The sequence below is a fragment of the Nicotiana sylvestris genome, chromosome 3 (assembly GCF_000393655.2).
Source record: "Nicotiana sylvestris chromosome 3, ASM39365v2, whole genome shotgun sequence".
Taxonomy (NCBI): Eukaryota; Viridiplantae; Streptophyta; class Magnoliopsida; order Solanales; family Solanaceae; genus Nicotiana; species Nicotiana sylvestris.
Window position 1 is genome coordinate 8,134,058 of NC_091059.1, and position 27,519 is coordinate 8,161,576.

At 42.3% G+C, this 27,519-nt stretch overlaps 1 protein-coding gene across 1 annotated transcript; it reads left to right on the forward strand.

The window, feature by feature from the left end:
- Positions 1-9,501: 9,501 nt before the first annotated feature.
- LOC138887015 (uncharacterized) lies at positions 9,502-10,059 on the forward strand. Its single transcript, XM_070168724.1, has one exon. The coding sequence runs from the start codon at positions 9,502-9,504 to the stop codon at positions 10,057-10,059; it is 558 nt and encodes a 185-aa protein (XP_070024825.1).
- Positions 10,060-27,519: the final 17,460 nt, after the last annotated feature.

Consider the following 27,519-nt stretch of genomic DNA (forward strand, 5'->3'; position numbering starts at 1 on the left):
GGTTCGCCAGATCTGGAGTGAGTATCAATATCTAACGGCGAATACCTGAGTACGAGATTTGTCCAAAGGTAAAGTCTCATCTGGTTACCTCACTTGGTACAATAGGGATGTTTAGTTCGGAAGGCCGCCTAAAAGACCCCACCTCCAAGAATTTGTTGAAGCTTCACAAGAACAGTGGGAGTGGTTGACAAAAGAAAATGAATATAGAGCCACCATAGGCAGGCTGGAAGGAAAAATCAGGGATCTCAAGTTTGATAGTGAAGTGCAAGCTGCCGCAGATGAGGGTGAGAAGAAAAAGTTAACCCAAGAGAATGAAGCCCTCCGAGCCCAAATTTAGAAAATGAGAATAGCAGCCAAAAACCAAGTAAGAAGCAGAGCAGATGAAAGACTAATATATGGTCTTAGGAGGAAGTATCTGATTACGAGGATGATTTGGCAAAGGCCCAGGCGCAGTTGGTAAAGAACGCAGAGGGGTGAGCAGAGTTTGTCCGACAGTTGAAAAGGAAATATGAGGGAGATATTATAAACTTGAAGAAAAGGCTAACTACCCTCAAGAATGAGATGGTCATCAGAGAAAGGGTTAAAGAATTTGTGACTACATCATCACAAAGTGCCATGAATGTGAAGGCATGACTCAAACCACCTTTTTCTCCGTAGTGATGACCTTTGTTCGACAAATAATGAGTGATCTGGATCGTCTCCAAGGAGATCTTTCACATAATCAGTGACCGTAGTGAGACCGACTGAGGTCCCGCGGGCCCCTGGATCAACTTTAGAAGCACTTATGTATTCTTGATTTTCATTTTGAGTTTGTATTTCAGTTTCTAGTTATAAAGTCTGTTTCGAGTCTGTTTATAGTTTTTAAATTCATAGAAAAGTAGGATGAAGTCTTGTGTAATAGGGAAAAGTAGAAGTTTTTATTAATGAAAATTTGGAAAAACCCCCAAAATTTGTTTCTTTATTTTTCGCATTTATTGCTTGAACTACGTGATGATCTGATTCATGTGGCATAGTGATACGTAGGCAATCCTAATCTGATCCGGTCATGACTTTTAAGTAATTCATTTAAAATAAAAAGAGAGAAAACAAGAAAAAGAGAGAAAATCAAGAAAAAGAGAGGAAAATAGTGATAAGAGGGAAAACATTGACAAAGTACAAAAGAAGAGCAAATGATTAAAAGCGCCAAAAGAAAGGAGAGGTTCAAGGAGATAAACAAAAGCCATGATGAAACACACAACTGTTGTAAAACATGTAGAAACACATTTAACTGTATCGATGCATCATACCCCAACGTATTCCCTATGTGTTAATTGTCTCAAACTAACCGGTTTGTTGTGTTTCTATTAAGTCAGGTTCTGTATTAAGGTGGTTGGTTTTGTGGTAATCTGGCTTGGCATCCTTACTTCACAAGATCAAAGGGAAGCGTTGAAATATAGTCAGAGGGTCATCTGCCAACAGTTCTTATCAAGGATCGCCTGATCTCGGCCATCCCAACTTTAGAGTCAGCGGTTGCTGAGGAAAACAGGGTTATGCATCTCCGCATGCTGGAAATGTGGGACGCCTGGTCCAATGGTAGAGAGCCACCGAGTACGATACCTGGTTTCCCTAAGCTACTTTCCAGGGCGAGTGCGACTTCCAATTTCCCGATAAATTACCAAAACACTCCGCTGGGATATACCACTATCTCAGCAAACTTTCCAGGAACACCTTCTATGGTTCGCCCCCAGGTGTTAATTTCTGGTGTGGCCTCAAACATATTCACTGCGCCACCCTCCTCGTCCACGGCGCAACCCACTTTGCCCAGGCCAAACATTGATCCATCATCTTTCACTTTTCAAGTACCATCATTTCCATAAGAAATGGCCCATTTCACTACAAATTCCTACCCTAACAACCTCGGTATGAGTTTACTGTGGGACAGGAGAAAACAACAAAGAACCTCGAGCAGGAAGAATCACTCAGAACATGAGGAGCATGGAACAGAGCCTTAAGAAAATACAAGGCTTAAGTGTTCAAAAGAGTGCATCCTACGCTGATTTATGTATGTTCCCAGATGTCCACCTTGCCCTGGGCTTTAAGACTCCCAAGTTTGAGATGTACGATGGGAATCGGGACCCTATAGCTCACCTCAAGAGGTACTGCAATCTACTGAGAGGGGAGGGTAGAAAAGAGTAGATTCTCATGTCTTATTTTGGAGAGAGTCTAGTGGCTATTGCATCCAAGTGGTACATGGATCAGGATATATCCCATTGGCCCATTTGGGATAATCTAGCTCGAGATTTTGTCAGGCAGTTTCAATATAACATAGACTTAGCTCCCTACAGGAATTCTCTACCAAATCTCAAGAAGAAGTCATTGGAATGTTTCCAAGAATATGCTGTTAAATGGTGCGAACAAGCGGCCAGGGTCAATGCCCCGATGGATGAAACAAATATGGTAACTGTTTTTCTACTAGCCCAAGAGGCTGGATACTTTCAGGAGATGATGTCTGCAAAGGGGAAACTATTTGCTGAGGTCATCAAGATTGTTGAAATGGTCGAGAATGGTCTGAAAATAGGGCACATATTATGCCAGTCTTCCATAAGAGCTATATCCCAAGAAATTAAAAGCGGGTCCGGAGGTGTAGCGAACAGAAAGAAAAAGGAAGAAGTGGTAATGGTGGCTTCAGGTCCGAGAAACCCCCGTCCACCCAGAAGTTACTTCTCACCAAGCACCCCACAACATTATTATCCCCACCAGGATGCGGCTTATGCGATGTCCCCCTAGCCTTATGCAGTGATGATGCCCAGCTATACGCTCGGCCATAACAACAGTTTAATCAAAACAGAGCTTCACCTCCTAGAAATAACCCTTCTCACCAAGCTCAGTATAATCCCCGACCTCCACAGAATAATTTCTGTTACAATGCCCGTGCTCGGGATCCACCCAAGAGAACAAACTTCATGCCTATTGGTGAATCATACTCTAGACTTTTCCCTAAATTGGTCCAAATGGGTTTGCTACAAACCGTACCCCCGAACAGACAAAATCCAGAATCACTTTCCTGCAGATATGGTACCCGATGTGCCTATCATTCTGGGGTAGAAGGACATGACACTGAAGACTGTTGGACTCTGAAAAGGATGGTGGAAAATCTCGTAGAGCAAAAACGGATAGTGCTGAAGGATGAAGAAATTCCTAATGTGACCAACAACCCATTACCGGCTCACAACAACGGGCCCGTTATGGGGATGTTTTGGGAAGATAAGGAGTTTGATCCCGCCTTGAAAGTTATCATTGCCATCGCTGATGTCGAAAAGAAACCAAATGCTACTGCAAAGTAAGACAAGGGGGAGAAGAAGAGTAAACCCACCCCTCAAAGTGCCGAAATGACAATGGAAACCAAAACTAGGGCAGTACCCTCGAAAGATGTCATTCTTTATGTTCCCCAGGGTCATAGGAAAGAACAAATGACATTGAGTCCTCTAAGAAGATTCGAGCTAAACATTGGACCTAAGATGTACGCGCCTAAAGGGACCTATGTGGTATGGGGCCCAGTAATTTCCCCAAGGTTGAATGATCCTGTGGTTATTGGTCGCGCACCGCAGAAGCCCATGATAGACCCCAATGTCATCCCATGGAATTACAACAAGGCGGTAGTGAAATACAAGGGAAAAGAGGTCCTAAGGGAAGTAAATGAAACTAACCCAGCTGTGAAATACCTTAACTTGGATGATTTGAACAAAGCCAAGAAGAAGCGTTTCCCATTAAAGAAGCCTATTAGTCCTGAGGAGGCCAATGAATTCTTCCGTAAAATAAAAACTATGGACTATGAGGTAATAGACCAACTCCGGAAGACTCCTTCACAGGTCTCACTCCTATCTCTACTGGTAAGCTCAACCGAGCATCAGAAAGTGTTGATAAAAACCCTAAATGAAACTTATTTTCCGATTGAAACCACTGTTGAACAATTGGAAAGGATGGCAGAAAAATTCTGCCCATAGAGAATACTGGGAACGAAAGTCTCTGGGAGGAGGGGGGTTCTATGGAGAAAGTCTCCCATTGCTTTGGCAAACTAGCAATCAATCGGATCTTATTCAGCAAGAATGATCTACCCCCAGAAGGGGCTGCCCACAATAAAGCCCTTCACTTAACAGTTAAATGCGAGGGGTACTATATGAAAAGAGTCATGCTAGATGGCGGATCCGGAGTAGAAATATGCCCTCTCTCAACATTGCAAAGAATGGAGATTGGGACTGAAAGAATCAGGCCTAAAAATGTCTGTGTGTGTGCCTTTGATGACATCAAGATAGACACCATAGGCGAGATCGATTTGATTTTGACTATTGGTCTTGTGGATTTCGAGGTGACATTTCAGGTCCTAGACATGGATACTTCTTATAATTTCCTCTTGGGAAGGCCTTGGATTCACGCGGCAGGGTTTGTTCCTTCCACTCTCCACCAGATGGTGAAATTTGAATATGAATATCATGAGGTGGTCCACGGAGAGGACGAGCAATCAATTTATCGGGACTTGTCAGTCCCATGTATTGAAGTTAGAGAAGGTAACGAACATATGGTCTATCAAGACTTCGAGGTTGTGGTCGGAGACCAATGTGAAGAAGGAAACCCGTGTCCTAAGCCTTTTCTCTTAAACGCATCAATCATGGTTGCCAAGGAAATGATCAGGCATGGTTATAACCCGGGAAATGGCTCGGGATATCATTATAGGGTATTACAGAACCTATCACCCTGGCTACTAGCAAGAAGTTCTTCGGTGTGGGTTTTCAAGCCACGCCAGCTGATGAAATATGGGCAAATGAGCAAAAGAACAATGGTTGGGTCTTGCCTCAGCCTTTTTAAAACATTTGTGAACCCCATGTACATAGAGGAGCAAGATGATGCCTTCACGGCTGAAGAAATTGAAGAAATATGTGGGGCTATGAGGCAGATATTGTATGAAACCCACATGGTCCAGTCGGGAGAAGTCTCGAGGACCGGTGAGATCCTGTATATGGGGCCCAATGCCATGTTGTAAAACTGGAAGGCTACTCTATTCCCAGTCAGAAGGGAATCCCAGTAGTCTAGTCTTGCCACCTTTTCAACATCACGAGCTATTCCAGGGTGTAACTCGGATGTTTCCTTTAGTTTATTGTCTTGAAATTCCAATGTAAACCCTGTTATCTTCAAAATTCAGTGAAATGAAATCAATATTTCATCGTTCATCTCTCTCTTTATTTATTTTAATTTTTGTTACTTTTTCTTATATCTTATATCAGTTCTAAAAATGCGGCTTTAAATAACATGACATGCTTGTGGACTTCATGCACAGATCCAAACACGCTGTCTAATTGTGAAATAATGAATCAAGAATCGGAATACGATGAAGAAAAGGCTTTTTGGGAAATAAATCAAGAATTGGAACAATTTGAGAATGTCACTCCCCGAACCTGGGGGCGAGACCAGGACCCGGTGTCTTATCTATCCTTGCGTACTAACTTGCCACTGAGGGACTCTGAACATATAATGTCACACTTTGGCCACGTGCCACATTGCCAGACAATTGCAAATACTGACTAAACATCAATATAATGCTCAACTGACAAGGTCGTCATAACTACTACAGTTGGCAAACCAAAAAAATATACCTAAAAGGCCTACAAGCCCACAATACTTCACTAAGTGATAGAATATGTCTACAATCCTATACTAATGGATATACAACGATCGGAAAGGCTCTCCGACCTACTTATGACATATATATGTATATATACAAGATATACATAAGGATCTAGACCCGAAAACTCCATAAGGCATAGAGCTTATCGATCAAGCTGAACACTAGTAACACTTATTGAAGAGGCCTACTCTTCTGTCTGTCTGACCTGCACGCATGAAATGCAGCGCCCCCAGAAAAAGGATGTCAGTACGAAATAATGTACTGAGTATGTAAGGCAATATACTGAAAGATGAAACTGAACTGATCATATAGTAACTACAAGTAGCTGGAAGTCAAAGATAATCTGAAGTTATGCTTACCTGCTGATACTGACTCAATTCTCTCAATATAGTAAGTAAAATAGTTGTCTGACCCTATAAGGCTCAGTATACATATATATTTGCTCTGTCGTAGTAGGCTTGCTCATAAGCTCTCGGCCATACTACGCTCTGTATCTCGACCAACTGGGCTCGCTCATACGCGCTTGGCCACAGTAGGATCTTCATACAACTTACCATCTGATCAGAGGTTGCCCAATAAGGACCTGCCCATCGATTATAGCTCGATGGTAATGAAAATACTTTTAATACTGTATATATAAAATTCTCTGCTCTCTTGACTAGAATAAGGAAATACTCAACTAAATATGAAGTCTCGGTAAGGAGAATATTATAACTTACAACACTAGAAAAATATACGCAATTTGAGAAACTAGCAAAATATACGTAAATTCCGGGATATGAATGTAATAACGACATCATGCCAAATGTAAGAAGAGCATAGACTTAACATACCTTTTTATTAAATAATTTGAACGAATCTGCTTTTACAAAATTTACACCTGGATTCTTTGATATTAGAACGAAACCGTGTTTGCCTCTAACGTTTTCTGATTTCGAAGTTCCTGCTTCTGAGAACGTTACTGCTTGCTACTCCTTGGCTAAAGATTTGTTGCTTCAAGCTTATTTAATTATGAATGAAATGTCTCTTTGCTTGTCTGATTCAAAGACAAGATGATATTCTTTTGCATTTTAAATCAAGTCATTAGGATAAGACATACAAAATTATCCTAGTTTCATGTTTTTCCACTAAGTCTTATTTGGATAAGGGTTTAGCCACATGGCTTTAATGACCTATGAGTCATTGTTTAGCCATTGTGGCTTTATGCCATGTGGCTTTGGGTTATTTAATTAAATTTTGCCTTCTTATTAGTCAACTCGGTAATGTCTTGTTACCCGGTAATTAATCACTTACCCGCATAATTTAAAAATATCACAAATTACTTAAAATTCTATTTATTTTTAAAATACTTCATATATACTTTATACATTATACTACTGTGATCATATGGTACCTCGCATGGTACTAATTGATAATTATCGAGTATTATCGCTTGACCCGTATTTTATTTTAAATTGTCCATTTTCAACGAAACACATTTTTTTATTAAACCGTGTACCCCTGTATCCTTCATAACACTTATTTATTGCTTGATATAAATAACGTGAGTACATTAAAATCAAGATTATCTCATCCCCGAGTCTACGCCGATTAACTGAAAACGAAATTTTAACATACGAAAATGCGAGATGTAACATCCTTCTCCCCTTAGAAACATTCTTCCTCGAATGTTGACAAATGCTCTTATCATTTTCTTAACTTATATTTTCCAAACACTTTAGAACTTTCCTTGCCCTCTAGGCGACTGTTCTGTGAATAAGTCCAAAGTCTAGGGCATCCCCCTTAGTCCTCCTTCTCACACAACAATTTGCAGTCGGAATCTTTCCAATCTCATAACTGTTGCTACCTTTTATCATGCAACCTGTATAGTTTTGATCTTGTAAGTGTGCCCAATCTCTAGGCTTTACATGTAGATCTTGATAAGATGTCCCTTTGGGCATTTATGTGTATACTAAAGTTATTCGCTCGGTACTTAGTTGAATTCATGAATATTGTTATATCTCATTGCATAGGTTCGTTTAACCATTCGTATAAATTTACCGCCATAACTCTTACTTTAATTTATCGTGGCTGATGTCTACTACCAAATCCCAACTTACTCTCATTTCTCATTCCATATGTATAAATTTAAGTCCTTTAATGCATATGGTACCTCGCATGGTACTAGTTTATAATTATTGAGTATTATCGCTTGACCCGTATTTTATTTTAAATTGTCCATTTTCAACGAAACTCGTTTTTTTATTAATCCGTGTACCCCTTTATCCTTCATAATACTTATTTATTGCTTGATATAAATAATGTAAGTACATTAACATCAAGATGATCTCATCCCCGATCTACGTCGATTAACTGAAAATGAAATTTTAACATACGAAAATGTGTGATGTAACAGAGAATAAGCCTAAGCCAAATCTAAATAAAACTGATCCAGTAAATTTGGGTAGTTTAGAAGAGGTCCAAGAAGCCATGATAAGCATTCACACAGATGAAAGAACTAGGGATGCACTGATCCAACTTTTGTTTGAATTCAATGATGTGTTTGATTGGTGCTACGATGATATGCCAGGATTATGTGTTGATTACGTGGTGCAAAAATTGCCAACTTACCCTAATTGTCCCCCTATCCAACAAAAACAAAGAAAGTTCAAATCTAACATTAGTGACAAGATCAAAGAAGAGTTCACCAAGCAGTTGAAAGCAGGTGTAATCTGGGTAGTCCGATACACCACCTGGTTGGCTAATGTGGTCCCAATGACAAAGAAAGACGGGAGAACCCGAGTGTGTGTTGACTATCGGGATCTGAACAAAGCAAGTCCTAAAGACAACTTTCCTTTTCCAAACATCCACATCCTTGTTGACAACTGTGTCAAACATGAGATGCAATCTTTGGTGGATTTTATGCTGGATATCATCAAGTCTTGATAGATGAAGAAGATGCGGAAAAGACAGCCCTTACCACACCCTCGGGCATCTATTGTTACAGGGACATGCCTTTTTGTTTTAAGAATGTTAGGTGCCACGTACATAAGAGCTATGACTACCATCTTCCATGACATGATGCACTAAGAAATTGAGGTGTATATGGACGAGGTGATCAATAAGTCCTAAACGTAGGCTGACCATGTTCAGGACCGGAAAAAGTTCTTTGACCGTCTGCGCAAGTATGATTTGAAGCTAAACCCGGCTAAATATGCATTTGGAGTCCCGTATGGAAAACTTTTGGGATTCACAGTCAGTCGGAGGGGCATTGGGCTAGATCCAATGAAGATAAAGTCTATTCGGGATTTACCTCCTCCAAGAACCAAGAAAGATGTTATGAGCTTGTTGGGAAGGTTGAATTACATCAGTCGGTTCATTGCTCAGTTGACTTCCACATGTGAGCCTATATTCAAGCTGTTGAAGAAAGATGCAGCGATTAAATGGACAAATGAGTGTCAAGTAGCCTTTGACAAAATCAAAGAATTTCTGTCGAATTTGCCAGTCTTGGTCCTATCCGAACCTGGGAGTCCTTTGTTTTTATACCTAGCAGTCTTGAAAAATTCCTTCGGTTGTGTCCTTGGGCAACATGATGCGACCGGAAAGAAACAACATGCAATCTATTATTTGAGCAAGAAGTTCATGAGTTATGAAGCCAAATATACCATGTTGGAATGGACTAGCTGGCCCTGACTTGGGTATCTCAGAAGCTTAGGCATTACCTTTTGGCCTACACCACCTACCTCATCGCCAGTTTAGATCCTTTAATGTACATATTCCAGAAGTCGATGCCCATAGGGAGGTTGGAAAAATGGCAAATCCTTCTCACTGAGTTCGACATAGTCTATGTCACTCGCATGACAATGAATGCTCAAGCTCTAGCGGATCACCTACCTGAAAACCCTGTTGATGATGAATATCAGCCTTTGAGTACTTACTTTCCGGATAAGGAAGTAAATTCAATTGAGGTAATTTCGGAAAACGTCAATGCTTGGAAAATGTTCTTCGACGGAGCGGTAAACGCAAAAGGTGTCAGGATTGGGGCAATCTTGATCTCACCCACTGGTCAGCACTATCTAGCTTCATCCCGACTTCAGTTTTTCTACACTAACAACACTGCCGAGTATGAAGCCTGCATTATGGGTGTGAATATGGCAATTGACCAAGATGTGAAAGAATTGGTAATTAAGGGAGATTCAGAACTAATTATCCAACAGGCTCATGGAGAATGGGAAACTCGGGATGTCAAGCTTATATTATACAGGCAACATATGGAAGATCTTAGTAAATCGTTCAAATATGTCGAGTTCAGATATATCCCTCGGTTTAACAATGAGCTAGCCGATGCACTCGCTATCTTGGCCTCGATGTTGCCGTATCCAGGCAATGTCCACATTGACCTATTGGAAATTAAAATTTGAGGAAGGTATGGTTATTCCAATACGGTTGAAGTATAGCCAAGTGTTCAGCCATGGTACCATGATTGTACGCGGCAAAATCAGAAGACTTCATTTCTCGCTATAAAGATATTTCGGAGCATGCCCCGGGATCCTGAGGGTGGGAGGCCTCGATCAAGTTCTCGACATCAAGGCTCATAGAAGCCCGACTCGGAGGAAACGAAGAATAAAGTCAGGACAAATGGGGAAGACCCCTAGGCACAGGGCTATGTCTGACAGGCCCAGCCTACCCAGGGCCTATGTTGAGGCATCGTGTCTGTCACACCTCCTTTTGCATGCCTGCCCCGGAGGGTAAAATGCGCGAGGGGTTTTTTCCAATTTAAGTGACAATATTTGAAATGGGATTATTTATTTAATTCAGAGTCGCCACTTGGGAAAGGTTTGGTTTTTGGTGTCCCAAGTCACCGGTTTATCTTGAATCCCAAATAGAGGAAATTTTTGACTTTTCCAAATGAAGTCTGCGAACCAGAAATTCTAAGTAAGGAATTCTGTTGACCCGAGGGAAGGTGTTAGGCACCCTCGAATCCCGTGGTTCTAGCACGGTCGCTTAAATTGTTATAATGGCTAAATATCTGATTTAAATACATGTTGTGACTTATGTGCTTTTATTAAGTTTAAACCGCTTTTATTATTATCATTTATTTTATAGAATTGCAACGTCGTGAAAATGCATCTCGAACCACGTCACAATCAATGCACCCGTAGTTGTTAACACATTTCGACTCCGTTGAGATTTGAATTTGGGTCACATAAATGCGCACCCGAATTTAAGAATGTAATTTAATTAAGTCGCGCCTAAAAAGTCTAACGCGTTATTATCTTTGGGGAAGGCAGTGGAATTCACTAAACAGTCCATCCCAAATTCTAAGTATTTATTATGACCAATTATTGAGGGCCCCGCAATTTGCCTTTTTATTTGACGAGGCTCGTCTCATTACTTTAAAAAAGGGATGTCCTAAAGTGACTACATTTCTATTACATTTGTCTCTAAAAAATAAAAGATAGAAGATACCAAATTTACTTGTTTAAGCAACTACATGCTAAATCTTTACTATGTTTGCCGAATCCGAATTTTGTATGATTACCTGATTGGTTGTTTACGAGGTGAGAGTTACCTCATGCCTTGTCTTCAACGAGTGAATACGCTTGTCAATTTGCTAAGGGAGATTGCAAGAAACTAATAACATATACTAAACTTACATTAAACGACCTTCAAATTTGAATATTAAAACTAGCTTATTTGGGCTTGATTAATGAAATCGGCTGTTTATTAGGAAAACTACTACTAATTGAACTCAAAAATGCCTATTAGTTTTCCTCAAAAGTCATCGCATTATTTCGAAACAGTGAATCTATATCGAAGCCCATATCGAACCTATATCGGAACAAGTAGTCTAACAAGAGAGTTGGCGTACATGGCCAAACTGTTAACGTAACCACATGAGAATTTGTTTGGGATACATTTATCCTGAAGTCAAATGGAACCAAATACAACAGATTTGATAGTTCAGAGGTCTAGACAAAATACGTACAGATGCTTGCCATGAATCTATGTTATAATGTCATAACTAAATCAAGACCCAATGGTTATATGCATTAAAATACGTCTGATCTAACAAACAATGCTATCTAATAGTTCATCTCAATCAGAATGTATGTTAATTCATACAGAGCGATTGCAGTTTGAAGTTAAACAAATGCAGGACAACTTATCATTCAAACCATGGCTATATTTTGAACACAAGCATTGTGAAGTAAGCAACATTCATTTCTTTATTTCTGCTTCAAAACTTCAAGTTTCAACAACACATGGTTTCGGAAGTGTGTACCTGGAAGTGTTTACAGTTGAAGAAGAAGAGAAGTCAGCAGAGTAACAATGGCAATAAATGCAGCAGCAGTAACAGCAGATAACAACAGGACAAATCCCAGAGCAAGGTGCAACTATAGCCGATAGAACAAGTAGTAACAAAACAACAGTAGCACACAGTGCAGTAGAAACAATGCTCCAAGACAAAACCAAATCCAGGAGAACAAACAATGCAAACCAAACAATAGACTTAGTCGAGACTTGGAAGAAATCAGGATTGATTGAATAGGTTGAACAAATGAAACCCAAACAACAGTAGGAAGAAACAGTTTCTGATTTTTTTGTATGTTTTTCTCTCTTGTGTATGTGTCTGTATATGCCTCTCTGTTTTTTCCTCAAAGATGTTTTCCTCTCCTCTAAAAATCCAGTATCAAATTTCAGTCTCCAAAAAAAAAATCTGTTTTCCCTCCCCAATGGAAGTTCTTCCCCCTTTTATAGCCTAACATCAGCTTTCACAGCCTTTTTAAACAACTCAAAACCTATTCATTTTCAGCTGTTTTTCCCACTCAAACATTTAAAATTGGGAACCCCCCCCATGATATTCCCTGACAGTCCCCCTTATCCTTTTATTAAACTAAAAGTAGACATGGGCAGCGGGAATATAACCTGACAGCATATGCTGTCAAACTATTTTAAACTTTAAAAAGGCCTTAATGCACATGTTGTGCACAAATGCACATGCCCCCATTTCAGACTGCAACTAAACAAAACAAATCCTCAAATTTCTGATTCAAATACATCAATTATAAGTAGCTAAACTCAATTCCTAATTGATTCAGACAATGCTTAACAGAAACAGATCAAATTGTTATTATTCAAATAGCTGAAACTATTCGACGATACGTATCGAATCGACTATACTAATTATAACATGTACAATCAAAAACCATGATCAGACATCTAACAGTATCAAACACATGATTCGAATTGTACTCACTAAGCAAAAATTGTACTGGGGAATCAATTAATCAGTCAAATTTAAAGTTCACTTGATTTCACAACTCATACACATATACACATTATCAGTGAATAGAAGAAAGACACGATCAAACACAGAGGTTCAGGAAAGGCGGATAGGACACAATCGACCAACAATTCAGAAATAAAATCAACTAACATTTTGGGGCAATAAACAAACATTCAATTACAACAAAACTCATGAACTGATAGAAAAGAACACAAAAATACCTGAAATCTTTGAAAAATCAGCAAACCCTAGCTCGGATTCGAATTGATCTTTCTTAGGGTTGAACGGACTTTAATCGAAATGTTCTCAAATGAGAAACACTTCGATTAATGTCCATTAGACCCTAATCACTTGGCTCAAACAGACACAGATCAGTCACGAGGAACACTAGGGCTCCTAAAAGCAGATCTGGGATTTATGTTTCCCTGATTAGATTTGGACCAAACCAAGCATGATTTGGTCATGAGGGAGGTCCGGGGACTGTCTGGTGTGAAGCTGGGGTCAATCGGTGTAAGTCAGGTTCCGACTCGAATCCTCAAATGAAGATTCGAGAAGGTGGGAGGGGATTCGAGCTAAGTGGTTGGTGGATTTGGGTTCAGGATGGTGAGGTGCATCTATGGTGTTAAGGTGGGGGTGACCGGCGTCCATGCCGCCGGGATTAATGGTGAAGGGAAAGGGGGCGGCTAGGGTTCCGGGGTTTGAGGTCTGGGAAAGGGTTGAGGACGAAGGAGGGGTATTTGGATAGGGGGTGGGGTATGAGTGGAAAGCTTATATATGGGGTGGATGGTTTGATCTCAACCGTTAGATCAATCGAGATCAACGGCCTGGATCTGGAAGTTTAAACGAAACGATGTCGTTTAACTTACTAAGAGTCATGGTTGGTTTGGGTATAACGGATCGGATCTATTCGTGGGTACAGGGTATGCAATCTTGGCCGTTGATTATTCTGAAATCAACGGCCCAGATCAGACCAGATCAAAACTACGTCGTTTGGATGCTCCTGAGATCAGCTGGTCTGGACCGGGGCAATCACGCGTTTTGGGCTCGATTTGGGCCTCAGATCTTAAATGGGAACAGGCCCAAACTTGATTTCAGGCCAATTTTGCACTCTTTTTCTTTTATTTTTTTTAATTTTAAAACAAAACCTAATTAAACAAAATTAAACAACATTAATTAGACACTTAATACAATTATTTACACACGTATCAAAAAAAAATTAAAAATAGGTAAAATCAACAAGGCGACAAAAAGGACAAAACATGCATATTTCGTGATTTTCCTTTTAATAACCGAACTATGGTTCAACTACACATGACAGACACATTTTTTTTTGTATTTTGTTTGATAAAAATAAAAATGGACAAAATCACAAATAACTAACGAAATGCCACGTAAAAATCCAAAAATTGTACAGCAAGACCAATTGCTATTATTTTGTTTCTTTTGGAGTGATTGTCGTGCAAAACAAAAATCACGTGCTCACAGCTGCCCTCTTTGTTCGGAAACACAAAGGGTTTTCGTGCAAAGATAAAGTTAGCGGATATGAGCGATTTTTGCCTATCGGAAAACTCCGTGTGAAGCACTTTTTTTTTTAAAGATTTGACCGAATCTTCGCTTCAAAGATTTCCTACATATCCTGGGCTAAAACAGGAATTAGGTCAATATAGTTCGGGAAACTTTGGGTAGCTGGGACTACCATGGGACTGCAATGCTTGTTGTTACTGTTGTTGCCACGGCTGTTGCTGCTTACTGTCTCCCTTATTACCAACAAAGGAAAATTGAAACTGAACTAACTACGTATGCATGCCAACCGCTAGTTATAAGATTCCTATCTATGATTCTTTTGCGACTTGATCCTGGGTCTTAGCTGATTCTGCTTGTAGACTTCGATCTGAATCTTGACGCTTGCAAGTTGTAGGTGCCTGTTTATTTCCGGTACTGGGTAAGACGGGGTTGGTAGAATTCGGGACCTTGATCAAACCTTTGAACGATCCGCCCCTCGCCTTTCCGAATATCTCGGCACATCTTCTTTTTGTCTTTTTCTTCTTTGATTCTGAGTTGAGACTCATCTCGTGGGTCGTTTCGATCCGTGTGGCTCGAGGTCAGACCTGCGAGGAAAAACAAACGAACGAAATTTTCTGCCCCAGTTCTACTAGGAAAATTTCGTGAGTTAGTTGCCAGGAAGTTTATAGAGTTGGTGAAAGGATTGAACTACAAAAGTGCAACTCCAGAATTGGATCCCTAATATTGCCATAAGGTAAAAATGCTCAGTTTAGGGTTGGAGCCCTAATGCTGGCTGACAGACAAATGCCCAGTTAAGGGTTGGAGCCCTAATACTGGCGGAATGGAAATAGTTCAGTTCAGGGTTGGAGCCCTAATGCTGACTAGCTGGGAAAAGTTCAGTTTAGGGTTTAAAACCCTAATGCTGACTGAAGGAAAAGAGTTCAGTTTAGGGTTTAAAACCCTAATGCTGACTGAAGGAAAAGAGTTCAGTTTAGGGTTTAAAACCCTAATGCTGACTAAAGAAAAAGTTCAGTTTAGGGTTTAAAACGCTAATGCTGACTGAAGGAGAAGAGTTTAGTTTAGGGTTTAAAACCCTAATGCTGACTAAAGGAAAGAGTTCAGTTTAGGGTTTAAAACCCTAATGCTGACTAAAGGAAAAGAGTTCAGTTTAGGGTTTAAAAACCCTAATGCTGACTGAAGGAAAAGAGTTCAGTTTAGGGTTTAAAACCCTAATGCTGACTGAAGGAAAAGAGTTCAGTTTAGGGTTTAAACCCCTAATGCTGACTGAAGGAAAAGAGTTCAGTTTAGGGTTTAAAACCCTAATGCTGACTGAAGGAAAAGAGTTCAGTTTAGGGTTTAAAACCCTAATGCTGACTGAAGGAAAAGAGTTCAGTTTAGGGTTTAAAACCCTAATGCTGACTGAAGGAAAAGAGTTCAGTTTAGGGTTTAAAACCCTAATGCTGACTGAAGGAAAAGAGTTCAGTTTAGGGTTTAAAACCCTAATGCTGACTGAAGGAAAAGAGTTCAGTTTAGGGTTTAAAACCCTAATGCTGACTGAAGGAAAAGAGTTCAGTTTAGGGTTTAAAACCCTAATGCTGACTGAAGGAAAAGAGTTCAGTTTAGGGTTTAAAACCCTAATGCTGACTGAAGGAAAAGAGTTCAGTTTAGGGTTTAAAACCCTAATGCTGACCGAAGGAAAAGAGTTCAGTTTAGGGTTTAAAACCCTAATGCTGACTGAAGGAAAAGAGTTCAGTTTAGGGTTTAAAAACCCTAATGCTGACTGGCTGGGGACAAAGTTCGAGGATACTAACTGACCTCTTTTTTTGAATTTTCTTGTTTTAGTAGAAGATAAAAGGGAATCTCGTGGAAACTTACCTTTCGAGTGGATTCCTTATTGCTAAATTGTTTCTTGTACCCATGTACCTTCTTCTTTGGGTGACACCTGCTTCTTGCACGGTTGTCTTGGATTATACCTGTTTCAACTTTTCAAACAAAGAACAATTGTTAGTTCGGAAATGTCGGTTGGTTCGGTGACCTTGATTGTTCCAGTTGCCTTGTCGCGTCCTTATTTCTGTTGAGGAGTCCTGCCATTGATTGGATTCAAACGGCGAAACCCTTTAGACTGCTCAGGCTTGTATTTCCAGATTTTGGGATGATTTGCCTCGTAAGGTTCTTTTTGGTTCCGTTTTGCTCGGGGATTTTCAATGGGGATTTTAATGGGTAGACTCTGTGGGGATTTGTATAGGGAGGACTTGCTGGGGATTTGTTCCAAAGCGGACTTGCTGGGGAAATTTCTCTCTCTTTTTTTTTTTTTTGAAAAAAACGCAGTCAAACATCATGATTCATCAGGTTTGGACAAACGTACCAACGAAACGGGGCATTTCCTTTGCGAAACGGAATTCCGTGAAATCAAACCTGCCACCTGTCCTTTCCGGTATATCTTGGAAACTTAGGGTTAAAAATGAAAGGGATTTGAAGAAAAGAAAAGAAAGGAGAAAGCAAACTTCAGAAAAGAAGTGTCCCTTTCGGGACGAAAAAGACTTATCTGAGGAAAACAATGCTGACTTTAAATGGACATGACATGCTCTTTGGACTGGACGCCTGACCTTCAATGAACTTGCAGTTCCTCCCGAACCAAATTGGGTTTGTGTTTCAAACTGGTGGAACTTTGGCGAGACTTCCTGGGGTGGAGTCATCTTTTCGGCCAACAGCGCCCTTTGCGGGTTTTCGCTAGCTGACCTCTCTCATTTCCCTCCTTGCTGTCGCTTGATAGCACTCTTTACGAGTTTTTACTACACAAGCTCTCTCATTTTGGTTTCTCTACTCCCGTCGCCTCGCGGTGCCCGGAGGTTTTCACCGACGAGACTCTCTCATTTTATTTCTCTCAATTTACAGTGTACCGGTCTCCATTCGTGACGCTTTTTGGCTTCCCGTTACCTTTGGTAATTGATCTGAAAGGCTTGTGCTTGGCAAAGAAAGGTAGATGATACTAACTTCTAAACCGCTTGACGTGCCCCGGTTTCAATTTCAGGGTAAATGGGATTTTATTGTTGGTGTGACTGAACCTCAGGGAGAGGCTGCCTACGTATCCTTTCGGAATCAAGTCAAACGTAGTTCAGGCCTCGATCAATGTTTTGTTTTGTTTGTTTTTGTTTGTGTTTTTTTTTTATAATTGACTCAAAAGTTTGTAGAGAGAGTTGATAGTGGGAATAAAACCTTTAGCATTTCAAATGTGTCAGGACTGCTGGGGCGTCACTCAGACATAGTATCTCTTGACTGCGTCTGCATTTACTGCTGTTTTGGGGTCATTTCCTTCGATGTCACCTAGATACAATGCTCCTCTTGGCAATATCTTCCTGATGATGTAGGGGACTTTCCAGTTTGGAGCGAATTTCCCTTTTGCTTCTTGGTGGTGTGGCAAAATGCGCCTCAGTACCAGTTGACCTACTTCGAAATTCCTGGGTCGGACTTTCTTGTAGTAAGCGCGGGCCATTCTTCGTTGGTACAACTGTCCGTGACAAACTGCGGCCATTCATTTCTCATCAATCAAAGTCAACTGCTCCAATCGAGTCTTAACCCATTCGCTGTCCTCGATTTCTGCTTCAACAATGGTTTTAAGCGAAGGGATTTCTACTTCCGCTGGTATTACAGCCTCGGTCCCGTAAACCAAAAGATAAGGAGTTGCTCCTACTAACGTGCGTACCGTAGTGCGATACCCCAACAATGCAAATGGTAACTGCTCATGCCACTGTCGGGAACTCTGGATCGTTTTCCTCAAAATCTTCTTGATGTTTTTGTTTGCCGCTTCTACAGCGCCATTGGCCTTTGGCCGATAAGGAGTAGAATTCCTATGCGTTATTTTGAATTGCTCGCATACATCTCCCATCAAGTGACTATTCAGGTTTGATGTGTTATCTGTGATGATAGTTGCAGGAATACCGAAACGACAAATAAGATTTGAATGTACGAAATCCACTACAGCTTTTTTGGTGACCGACTTGAGAGTGACAGCCTCTACCCATTTTGTGAAGTAGTCGATGGAAACCAGTATAAATCTATGTCCATTTGAGGCCTTCGGCTCGATTGGTCCAATGACTTCCATGCCCCATGCAACAAATGGCAAAGGTGCAGACATGGGATGCAATTCCGTGGGGTGCATGAATCAAATCACCGTGCACCTGACACTGGTGACATTTCCGAACAAAACTAAAGCAGTCCTTTTCCATGGTTATCCAATAATAACCTGCTCGAAGGATTTTCTTTGCCAAGACGTACCCGTTCATGTGGGGTCCGCACACTCTTGCGTGTACTTCGTACCTGATCCTTCTTGCCTCCTCTGCGTCGACATATCTTAGTAGATTGAGGTCCGGGGTCCTCTTATACAGCAACTCACCGCTCAAAAAGAAACCACCTGCATGCCGTCTAATGGTTCTCTTTTGATCTCCAGTAGCATACTCGGGGTATTCTTGCATCTTCAGGAACCTCTTGATATCATGGTACCATGGCTGCGTATTTGATCCTATCTCGATTGCATTGCAGTAACCGTGTCTTTCCCTGATTTGGATTTCCAAGGGATCGACGTGGGTGTTGCCTGGGTAGGGTAGCATTGAAGCCAAGGTAGCAAGTGCATCTGCCAGTTCATTGTGACATCGCGGGATATACCTGAACTCTATTGATTTAAAACGCTTGCCGAGGTCCTCCACGTGCTGTCGGTAAGGGATAAGCTTGACATCCCGAGTTTCCCATTCACCTTGGGCTTGCCGGATAATCAGGTCAGAATCTCCCATAATCAGTAAGTCTTCGACATCCTGATCGATCGCCATATGCATGCCCATAATGCAGGCTTCATACTCAGATGTATTGTTCGTGCAAAAGAAGCGCAGTCTAGCTGTGGCGGGATAATATTGACCAGAAGGAGAAATCAAAATTGCCCCGATCCCTACACCTTTGGCATTCACGGCTCCATCAAAGAACATCTTCCAAACATGAGCGTCCTCCGAGACCACTTCTATGGTGTTTATTTCTTCATCTGGAAAATAGGTATTCAATGGCTGGTATTCCTTATTGACTGGATTTTCGGCCAAATGATCTGCTAGCGCATGGGCTTTCATTGTTGTGCGAGTGACATAGACTATGTCGAATTCAGTAAGCAAGATTTGCCACTTGTCCAGTCTTCTAGTAGGCATTGGTTTCTGAAATATATACTTCAAAGGATCCAACCTGCTTATGAGGAAAGTAGTATGAGCTTGGAGATAATGTCTCAGTTTCTGAGCCATCCACGTTAGAGCGCAACACATTCTTTCCAACAGAGTATATTTGGCCTCGGAGCTGGTGAACTTCTTGCTCAAGTAGTAGATTGCTTGCTCATTCTTTCCGGTTATGTCATGTTGTCCGAGGACGCAACCAAAAGAGTTTTCCAAGACTGTCAGATACAAGAAAAGTGGCCTCCCTGGTTCTGGAGGGACCAAGACTGGGGGATTCGAAAGGTATTCTTTGACTTTATCAAAGGCTTCTTGACACTCAGTTGTCCATTTAATCGCCGCATCTTTCCTTAACAGCTTGAATATGGGCTCACACGTGCTTGTCAGCTGGGCAATAAACCGACTGATGTAGTTCAACCTGCCCAACAGACTCATCACGTCTTTCTTTGTTCTCGGGGGAGGCAGATCTCTGATGGATTTTATCTTAGTTGGATCTAGCTCGATACCTCTCCTGCTTACGATGAAGCCCAAAAGTTTGCCCGACGGAACTCCGAAAGCGCATTTGGCTGGGTTCAGCTTCAAGTCATACTTCCTTAATCTCTCGAAGAATTTCCTCAAGTCTTGGATGTGATTATCCTGCGTCCTGGACTTGACTATCACGTCGTCCACGTACACCTCTATTTCCTGATGCATCATGTCATGAAAAATGGCAGTCATGGCCCTCATGTAAGTAGCCCCAGCATTCTTCAAACCAAATGGCATGACCCGATAACAGTAGGTGCCCCAAGGCGTGGTGAAGGCAGTTTTCTCGGCGTCCTCTTCATCCATCAATACCTGATGATACCCAGCGTAACAATCTACGAAAGACTGTATCTCGTGTTTGGCGCAATTATCAACGAGGATGTGGATGTTGGGCAGTGGGAAATTATCTTTGGGACTTGCTCTATTCAAATCTCGGTAATCTACACATACCCGAGTTTTCCCGTCCTTTTTCGGTACTGGAACCACATTTGCCAACCATGTTGTATATTGGACTACCCGAATCACTCCCGTTTTCAGTTGTTTGGTGATCTCCTCTTTAATCTTGTCACTGACCTCAGTTTTGAACTTTCGTTGCTTTTGTTGAACTGGAGGACAATCAGGATGAATCGGCAATTTATGAACCACTAGATCAACACCTAGTCCCGGCATGTCATCATATGACCAAGCAAACACGTCTTTAAATTCAAAAAGAAGTTGAATTATCGCCTCTCGCGTTTTCTTGTCCGTGTGAATGCTTATCTTGGTCTCCCGGATTTCTTCCGGGGTTCCTAAATTTACCGGTTCAGTGTCATTCAGATTTGGCTTAGGTTTATTCTCGAAATATTCCAACTCTCGGTTTATCTCCCTAAAAGCCTCTTCCGCATCATATTCTGGTTCTGGGTTCATTAATTCGCAGTTAAATAGCTCATTGTGATCTGGGCGTGAAGTCCGCAAGCATGTCATATTTAAAGCCGCATTATTAGGACTGAAAAGGAAGATAAGAGGAAAAGTAATAAAATCAGAACAAAAGAAAGAATAGGAAAGCAATGATGATTTTTTTTTATTTTCTTTGGAAAATTGGAAGACAACAACGTTTACAACTAGGAATTCGGAACAACAATTGAAAAGAAGAAAACGTTCAAGTTATGTCCCGGAGATAACTTGTGATACAGGAAAGGTGGCAGGACAGGTCTACCCGGACTTCCGTCTAGTTGGGAATGGCGTGATCTCCCAGTTTTGGAGCTTGGCGTTTGGCCCCATGTATATCATCTCAGCAGTGCTCGTGCCTTCGCCTGGTTGAACCATGTGGACCTCGTAGAGCATTTCCCTCATTGCCCCACATATTTCCTCGATTTCCTCAACTGTGAAGACCTCATCTTCTTCTTCTTCAGTGTACCCTGGCCTGACAAAAGTCGCATGTAAATCCGGCAGTGGTCGAGGCAACTTCCAGCCCTCACTTCTCCTTTTCTTTGCCCATTTTTCGTCTGCTGGAGTAGGTTTGAAACCTAGTCCAAAAGGTTTCTTGACGACTGGTAAAGTAATGGGTTCCGTCGTTCCCTGAAGATTTCGTCCAAGCCCCTTCCCTGGCCTAAATCCGTGTCGGATCATTTCTTTGGCCACCATAACCGAAGCGTTAGACAAGAAAGGCTGGGGGCAAGGTACTCCCTCTTCGTGCTGCTCTGCCAATACCACCTCGAAAGCTTGATAGACCGTATGCTCACTCCCTTCTCTTGGTTCAAGATACGGGATAGATGGGTCCCGATAAATGGCATGTTCATCTTCTCCATGGACCACGATCTCTTGGTCTTCATACTCGAACTTCACCATCTGGTGAAGAGTAGAAGGCACGGCTCCTGCCGCATGGATCCAAGGCCTGCCAAGGAGGAAATTGTAAGATGTGTCCATGTCGATCACTTGGAAAGTGACTCGAGATTCGACTGGTCCTATGACCAGCAACAGGTCTATTTCTCCCATGGTGTCTCTCTTGATACCATCGAAAGCTCTCACGCAGACGTTGTTGGGTCGGATTCTTCCGGTCTCAATTTCCATTCTTTGCAGCGTGGAGAGCGGGCAGATGTCAACACCTGATCCCCCATCCAGCATCACCCGCTTGACATAGTAGTCCTCACATTTGACTGTTAAATGCAATGCCTTGTTGTGTGCGGCTCCTTCCGGGGGTAGATCGTTCTTGCTGAAGGAGATTTGGTTGATGGCGAAGAATCTTTCTGTCATCCGCTCTAGTTGCTCCACCGAGGTTTCGACCGGTACGTATGCTTCATTCAGGGTTTTCAACAGGATCTTTTGATGCTCGGTTGACCTCATTAATAGTGACAGCATGGACACTTGCTCAGGGTGCTTGCGCAGCTGGTCTATCACTTCGTAATCCGGCATCTTCATCTGCTTGAAGAACACTTCCGCTTCTTCAACACTCACAGGCTCCTTTGGAGGGAAGCGCCTTTGTGTGGCGTTGTTCAGTTCTTGGGTATTTGAGTACCCTCCAACGAAAGTATTTTCTGGAAGTTCTTCCCTGACCTCCTTACCTTTATACGTTACCAAAGTCTTTTGATAATTCCACGGCACTGTGGACGGGTTGGTCATTGGCTTTTGTGGCACGCATCCGATAACCACTGGCTCATTCAGCCGAGGTGGTTGAATCGTCCCCCGGACCACATAGGCCCCCTTTGGTACATACATAGGCTTTGCCCTTTTGACTTCAAAGCTCTGCGTCTTTTCTGCTCGTCCTCGTGGGATGTAAAGAACTCCATTCTTCACAGGCACCACTTTCTTCTCTACCTTCTTTTCGGATTCGCACTTTACAGTACCGGCCTTTTCCCCTTTTTCTATTTCTTGGGTTGTTTCAGCCTTTTTCCCCGCGTCAACAATGGCTATTATAGCTTTCAAAGCAGGGTCAAATTCTTTGTCTTCACAAATCATTCGGATCAGCGGCCCATTATTGTGAGCAGGTAATGGATTGTTAGTCACATTTGGGACCTCCTCGTCCCTTAGCACTATTTTCCCTTGCTCTATTAAATTCTCGGCCACTCTTCTCAATGACCAACAATCATTTGTATCGTTCCCCTCGGCCCCTGAATGATAGGCGCATCTGACACCGGCTATGTAAGAAGGTGACGTCGGGTTGTGCCTTGTCTGAGGGACTGGCTGCAGGAAACCCAACTGAACTAGCTTCGGGAACAAAGTAGAGTATGGTTCACCGATGGGTGTGAAAGTCCTCCTTCTAGGTGGCTCTTGAGGACGGAAGTTATTTTGCGGAGGCTGTGGGTTATAGTGGTTGCGGTAAGGAGGCTGATTTCTGGGAGGTGGAGCTTGGCTTCGGTTGGCTTGGTGCGGCGGATGGATATAAGGCTGGGTGTTCATGACCATGTAGGGTTGAGGAGGATACACCGCGTTTGAGTGGGGGTAGTAGTGTTGCGAGGTCCTTTCTGGAAAACGAGGCCTGGGATTACGATACTCCCTTGCTTCTGAGGGTGCCATGGCTGTTTCTTCTTTTTTCTTCCCTCTTACCATTCCTCTGGACCCGCTTTGGACGGCTTGGGAGGTCGCCCTTATGGCTGCTTGACTCAAAATCCTACCTGTTTTCAGACCATTCTCCACCATCTCTCCAATCTTAATCGCTTCTGCAAACGGCTTTCCCATGGCTGACATCATGTTTTGGAAATAGTCAGACTCTTGAGCCTGGAGAAAAGTAGTGACCATTTCCACCTCATCCATGGGAGGCTCACCCTTGACGCCTGCTCGCGCCACTTAATAGCATATTCTCTGAAGCTTTCTGAAGGTTTCTTCTTCAAGTTCGACAGAGAATTTCGGTCTGGTGCGATGTCGATGTTATACTGGAATTGTCTCACAAAATCTCTAGCGAGATCATCCCAGACATGCCATCGGGACATGTCCTGGTCCATGTACCATTCCGAGGCTATTCCTACCAGACTTTCCCCGAAATATGCCATTAGCAATTCCTCTTTTCCGCCAGCTCCCCTTAATTGGTTGCAATATTTCTTGAGGTGAGCAATGGGGTCACCGTGCCCGTCGTACTTCTCAAACTTTGGGGTCTTGAAACCCACTGGTAGGTGTACGTGAGGGAACATGCATAGGTCGGCGTAAGAGACGCTTTTCTGTCGGCTCAAACCTTGCATGTTCTTCAAACTCTGTTCAAGGCTTCTCGTTCTTTTGGCCATCTCATTTTGTTCCGCAATTCTGGGGTTCTGATCCTGCCCAGGTGCAAGCTCGCACTAAGGCTGTGGAGGATTAGTGCTGGTAGCGAACCTAGTTGGTTCCATCGAGAAATATGGGGCTTGGAATGTAAACGAGGACGAATCAAAAGTCGGCTTGTATGCAACAGGTTGTGCCGTGATTGGGCAAGGTGGTGCAGTAAAGATATTTGTGTTTACATCCGTCGTTGACACTCGAGGATGAGACTTAGAGGGCGATCCAGCAGAGAAGGCTGAAATGGTTGGGTATCCGAATGGGGTAGCAGGATAACTTATGGGGACATTAGAAGTCCCGCTTGTCCTAGATAATAACTCAGGGAATCCAGGGACGATGCTTGGTGGTTCTTTTCCATTATTCCAGTCATCAAGCTTTTCCAGCATGCGGAGCCGCAAGATTCTATTTTCCTCCGCAGTTGCAGATTCGGGTGTGAGGACGGCCGAGATAGAACTTTCCTCGGAAATAGGGATTGTTGGCAACGGAATCTTTGAAGACATTTCTACACTTCCTTTTCACCTTGTGAAGTAAGTGTGAGCACTGCCTCCTGTCTTAACAATAGGTAATTGAACACTCCCTTTCGATCTCGTGAAATACGGGTGCGAGGCTAGACTTTCACCAACCAACCACCTTTTCCAAAAACCTGGAAGGAACTCAATGACAAATGAACGGTTAATTCGAATCAAATAACAGATAGGCAATCTCACGTTGGGTCATGATGCACCTATACAGTTAAATGGATTCCTACATGTTTGTGACGAAAGCATGTGTCATTCCGGCATTCTTTTAGGCTTTTTATTATTTCCCCCTTTTTTCATTTTTTTTCTCTTTGGTTAAACCGCGACCGGATCCGATGAGGATTGCCTACGTATCACGATGCCACGTGAATCAGATCATTACGTAGTTCAAAAACACAAATGAGCGTAAAAGAAGCAACCTTTTTATTGTTGAAACGGTCTATTACAAACTACATTTTGCAAAAGAAAGAGCAAACTTTGAAAATAAACCTAGACTCAAATAGACTAAAACAAACTGATGGGAAAAACAGGTAGAAGATGCTTGACTTATGAGTACATTATGGTTTTGAACATTGGTGCCCGCGGGGCATCATTCGGCCTCGCCGCGGTCCTAGGTGTGAGATCCCTCTCAAGCTGCTCCAGCTCATGCATGGTCTGCTTGACATAACCCATCACTGCCGAGAGGACTGTAACGCTGGTCATGTTCTCACATCGTAGACATCGTCTGGTGATGGCATGGACAATGGCCTTGATCCTATCTCTGGTTTGCTTCTTCTCTATGAGTAGGCGTTTTACCTGATCGCTACACATCTTGAATACCTGAGAATCCTGTATATGCTGATTCTTCAGTCGCCGTACTTCTAACTTCATCTGAGCTAACAAGTCGTACCAGTATTTGCTCTCAATTTGGAAGTCCTTGGCCTGATTAACTACTTTGATCTCAAGTATAGCCATCTCTCTCTTCATTTTGGCAACAGTTTTCTCGTGGTCGCGTTTCAATTGGTTCAAGTATCGGCGATGTTTCTCTACTCTTGTTCCCCACTGTGCCTTGAGCTTTGCCATGACCTTTTCAGATTCTTCTAAACCATCTTGCCATCCCGTGACTTCTCTTTTTAAACCCTTAATCAACTGCTGGTCTGATCGACTTCTGGGCTGTTCATCAAGAGACAATCTCAATTTTTGGATTTGGGTCTTAAGTTCTTCATTCTCTTGGATCAATTTATTCTTTTCGCTTCGATGCGCCACGATTTGTATGCTGTTATTGAATTTCAGACTGTCAATTTGTAGCTTCAAATCACCGATCTCTGCTCGATACCCCTTTTCTTTTGCTAACCAGTTCCATTGCCCTTGGGATGATTCTACAAAATCTTTGAGTTGCGGTCTCTTAGCTGGTCTTTCGCAAGACAGGTCGCCTTTGAACCAAGCGTGATACCCTGGGGCAACTTCCCCTTTTGCTATATCCATCACACAAGTTCTTGCTGTCAGATGTTGGCACTCACTCCAGATTTGGCGAACTACTTCTTCGGGGAAACGACCGTCCGGACTGATTTCAATCACTTGGGTACTCAGATCTTCATCTTTCGGCACCACTTGATATCTCCCAAGTTGCCTCAAAACCCGATATGGTGCATAGGGTTGGATGCTTTTAAGTCCCATCAACAGAAAGTGGGGCCTGGTTGCCAGAATGTATATGATTTCCTCAATAGGCGACCATCTGAGCGTCCACTGGATTTGTCTAGCAGTGAGAGTTCGGAGAAATGAGGTCCATGATGTGACTCCCTCAGGTAAATTGAACCCTTTGATTCTTGTGTAGAATTCTCCAATACAAGTTTTTTCGGGCGAACCGTAACCCAAGAGTGGGGAGCGGTGGCATAAATGACCGGTCATCCATATTTGCAATAGTAGGTTACATCCTTCGAAAAAGTCGCCCCTGGCTCGACAAGCAGTGAGAGCCCGAAAAATGTCAGCCATAATCATAGGCGCCAGAGTACTTTTATCTTGGGTAAGCAAAGTACTGACAACCCCAAATATTTTCAGATTGATGTTTCCGTCGTTCCTTGGGAACACTATAAGTCCCAAGAAGGTTGTCATAAAAGCTAACAGCCTGTGTTCGTCCCACTTTTGTCGGTTGCCTTTACTACACAATTTGAAATCCGGCTTATTGAACCCGCCCTCGTGACCGTATCTAGCATACATGAGGTGGAGACTGCAGAAACCTTTGGCAAGATCTGGATGGTGAAATGTTCGGGGTATTTTCAGGAAATCCAGAAATCGGTGTACCGTGACGGCCCTAGGTGCAATCAAGTATTTGAACCTTAACGGAGCTTCATCACCCCCGCTATTCTTTTTTTTTGAAATTTTTTCGGAAACCGGTCAACATGGAGATCTGAAGCAAATAGATGCGTAAAACAAACGGGATGCAGCAGGATGGTCTTTTCATTCCAGGTTGCCTGTCCTAGACGGACCCAACCCCTGTGTTGAGTCCCCTATGTCAAATGCAACATGATGCAGATAAGCGTTCCTACTAGGGATCCGGCATGAGGTTTCGTTATACTAGGTTTATAACCTGGGTAGATGTTCTAGACTGTGTACCCGAGCGGACAACTCGAGTCGAGGAGGGGCAAC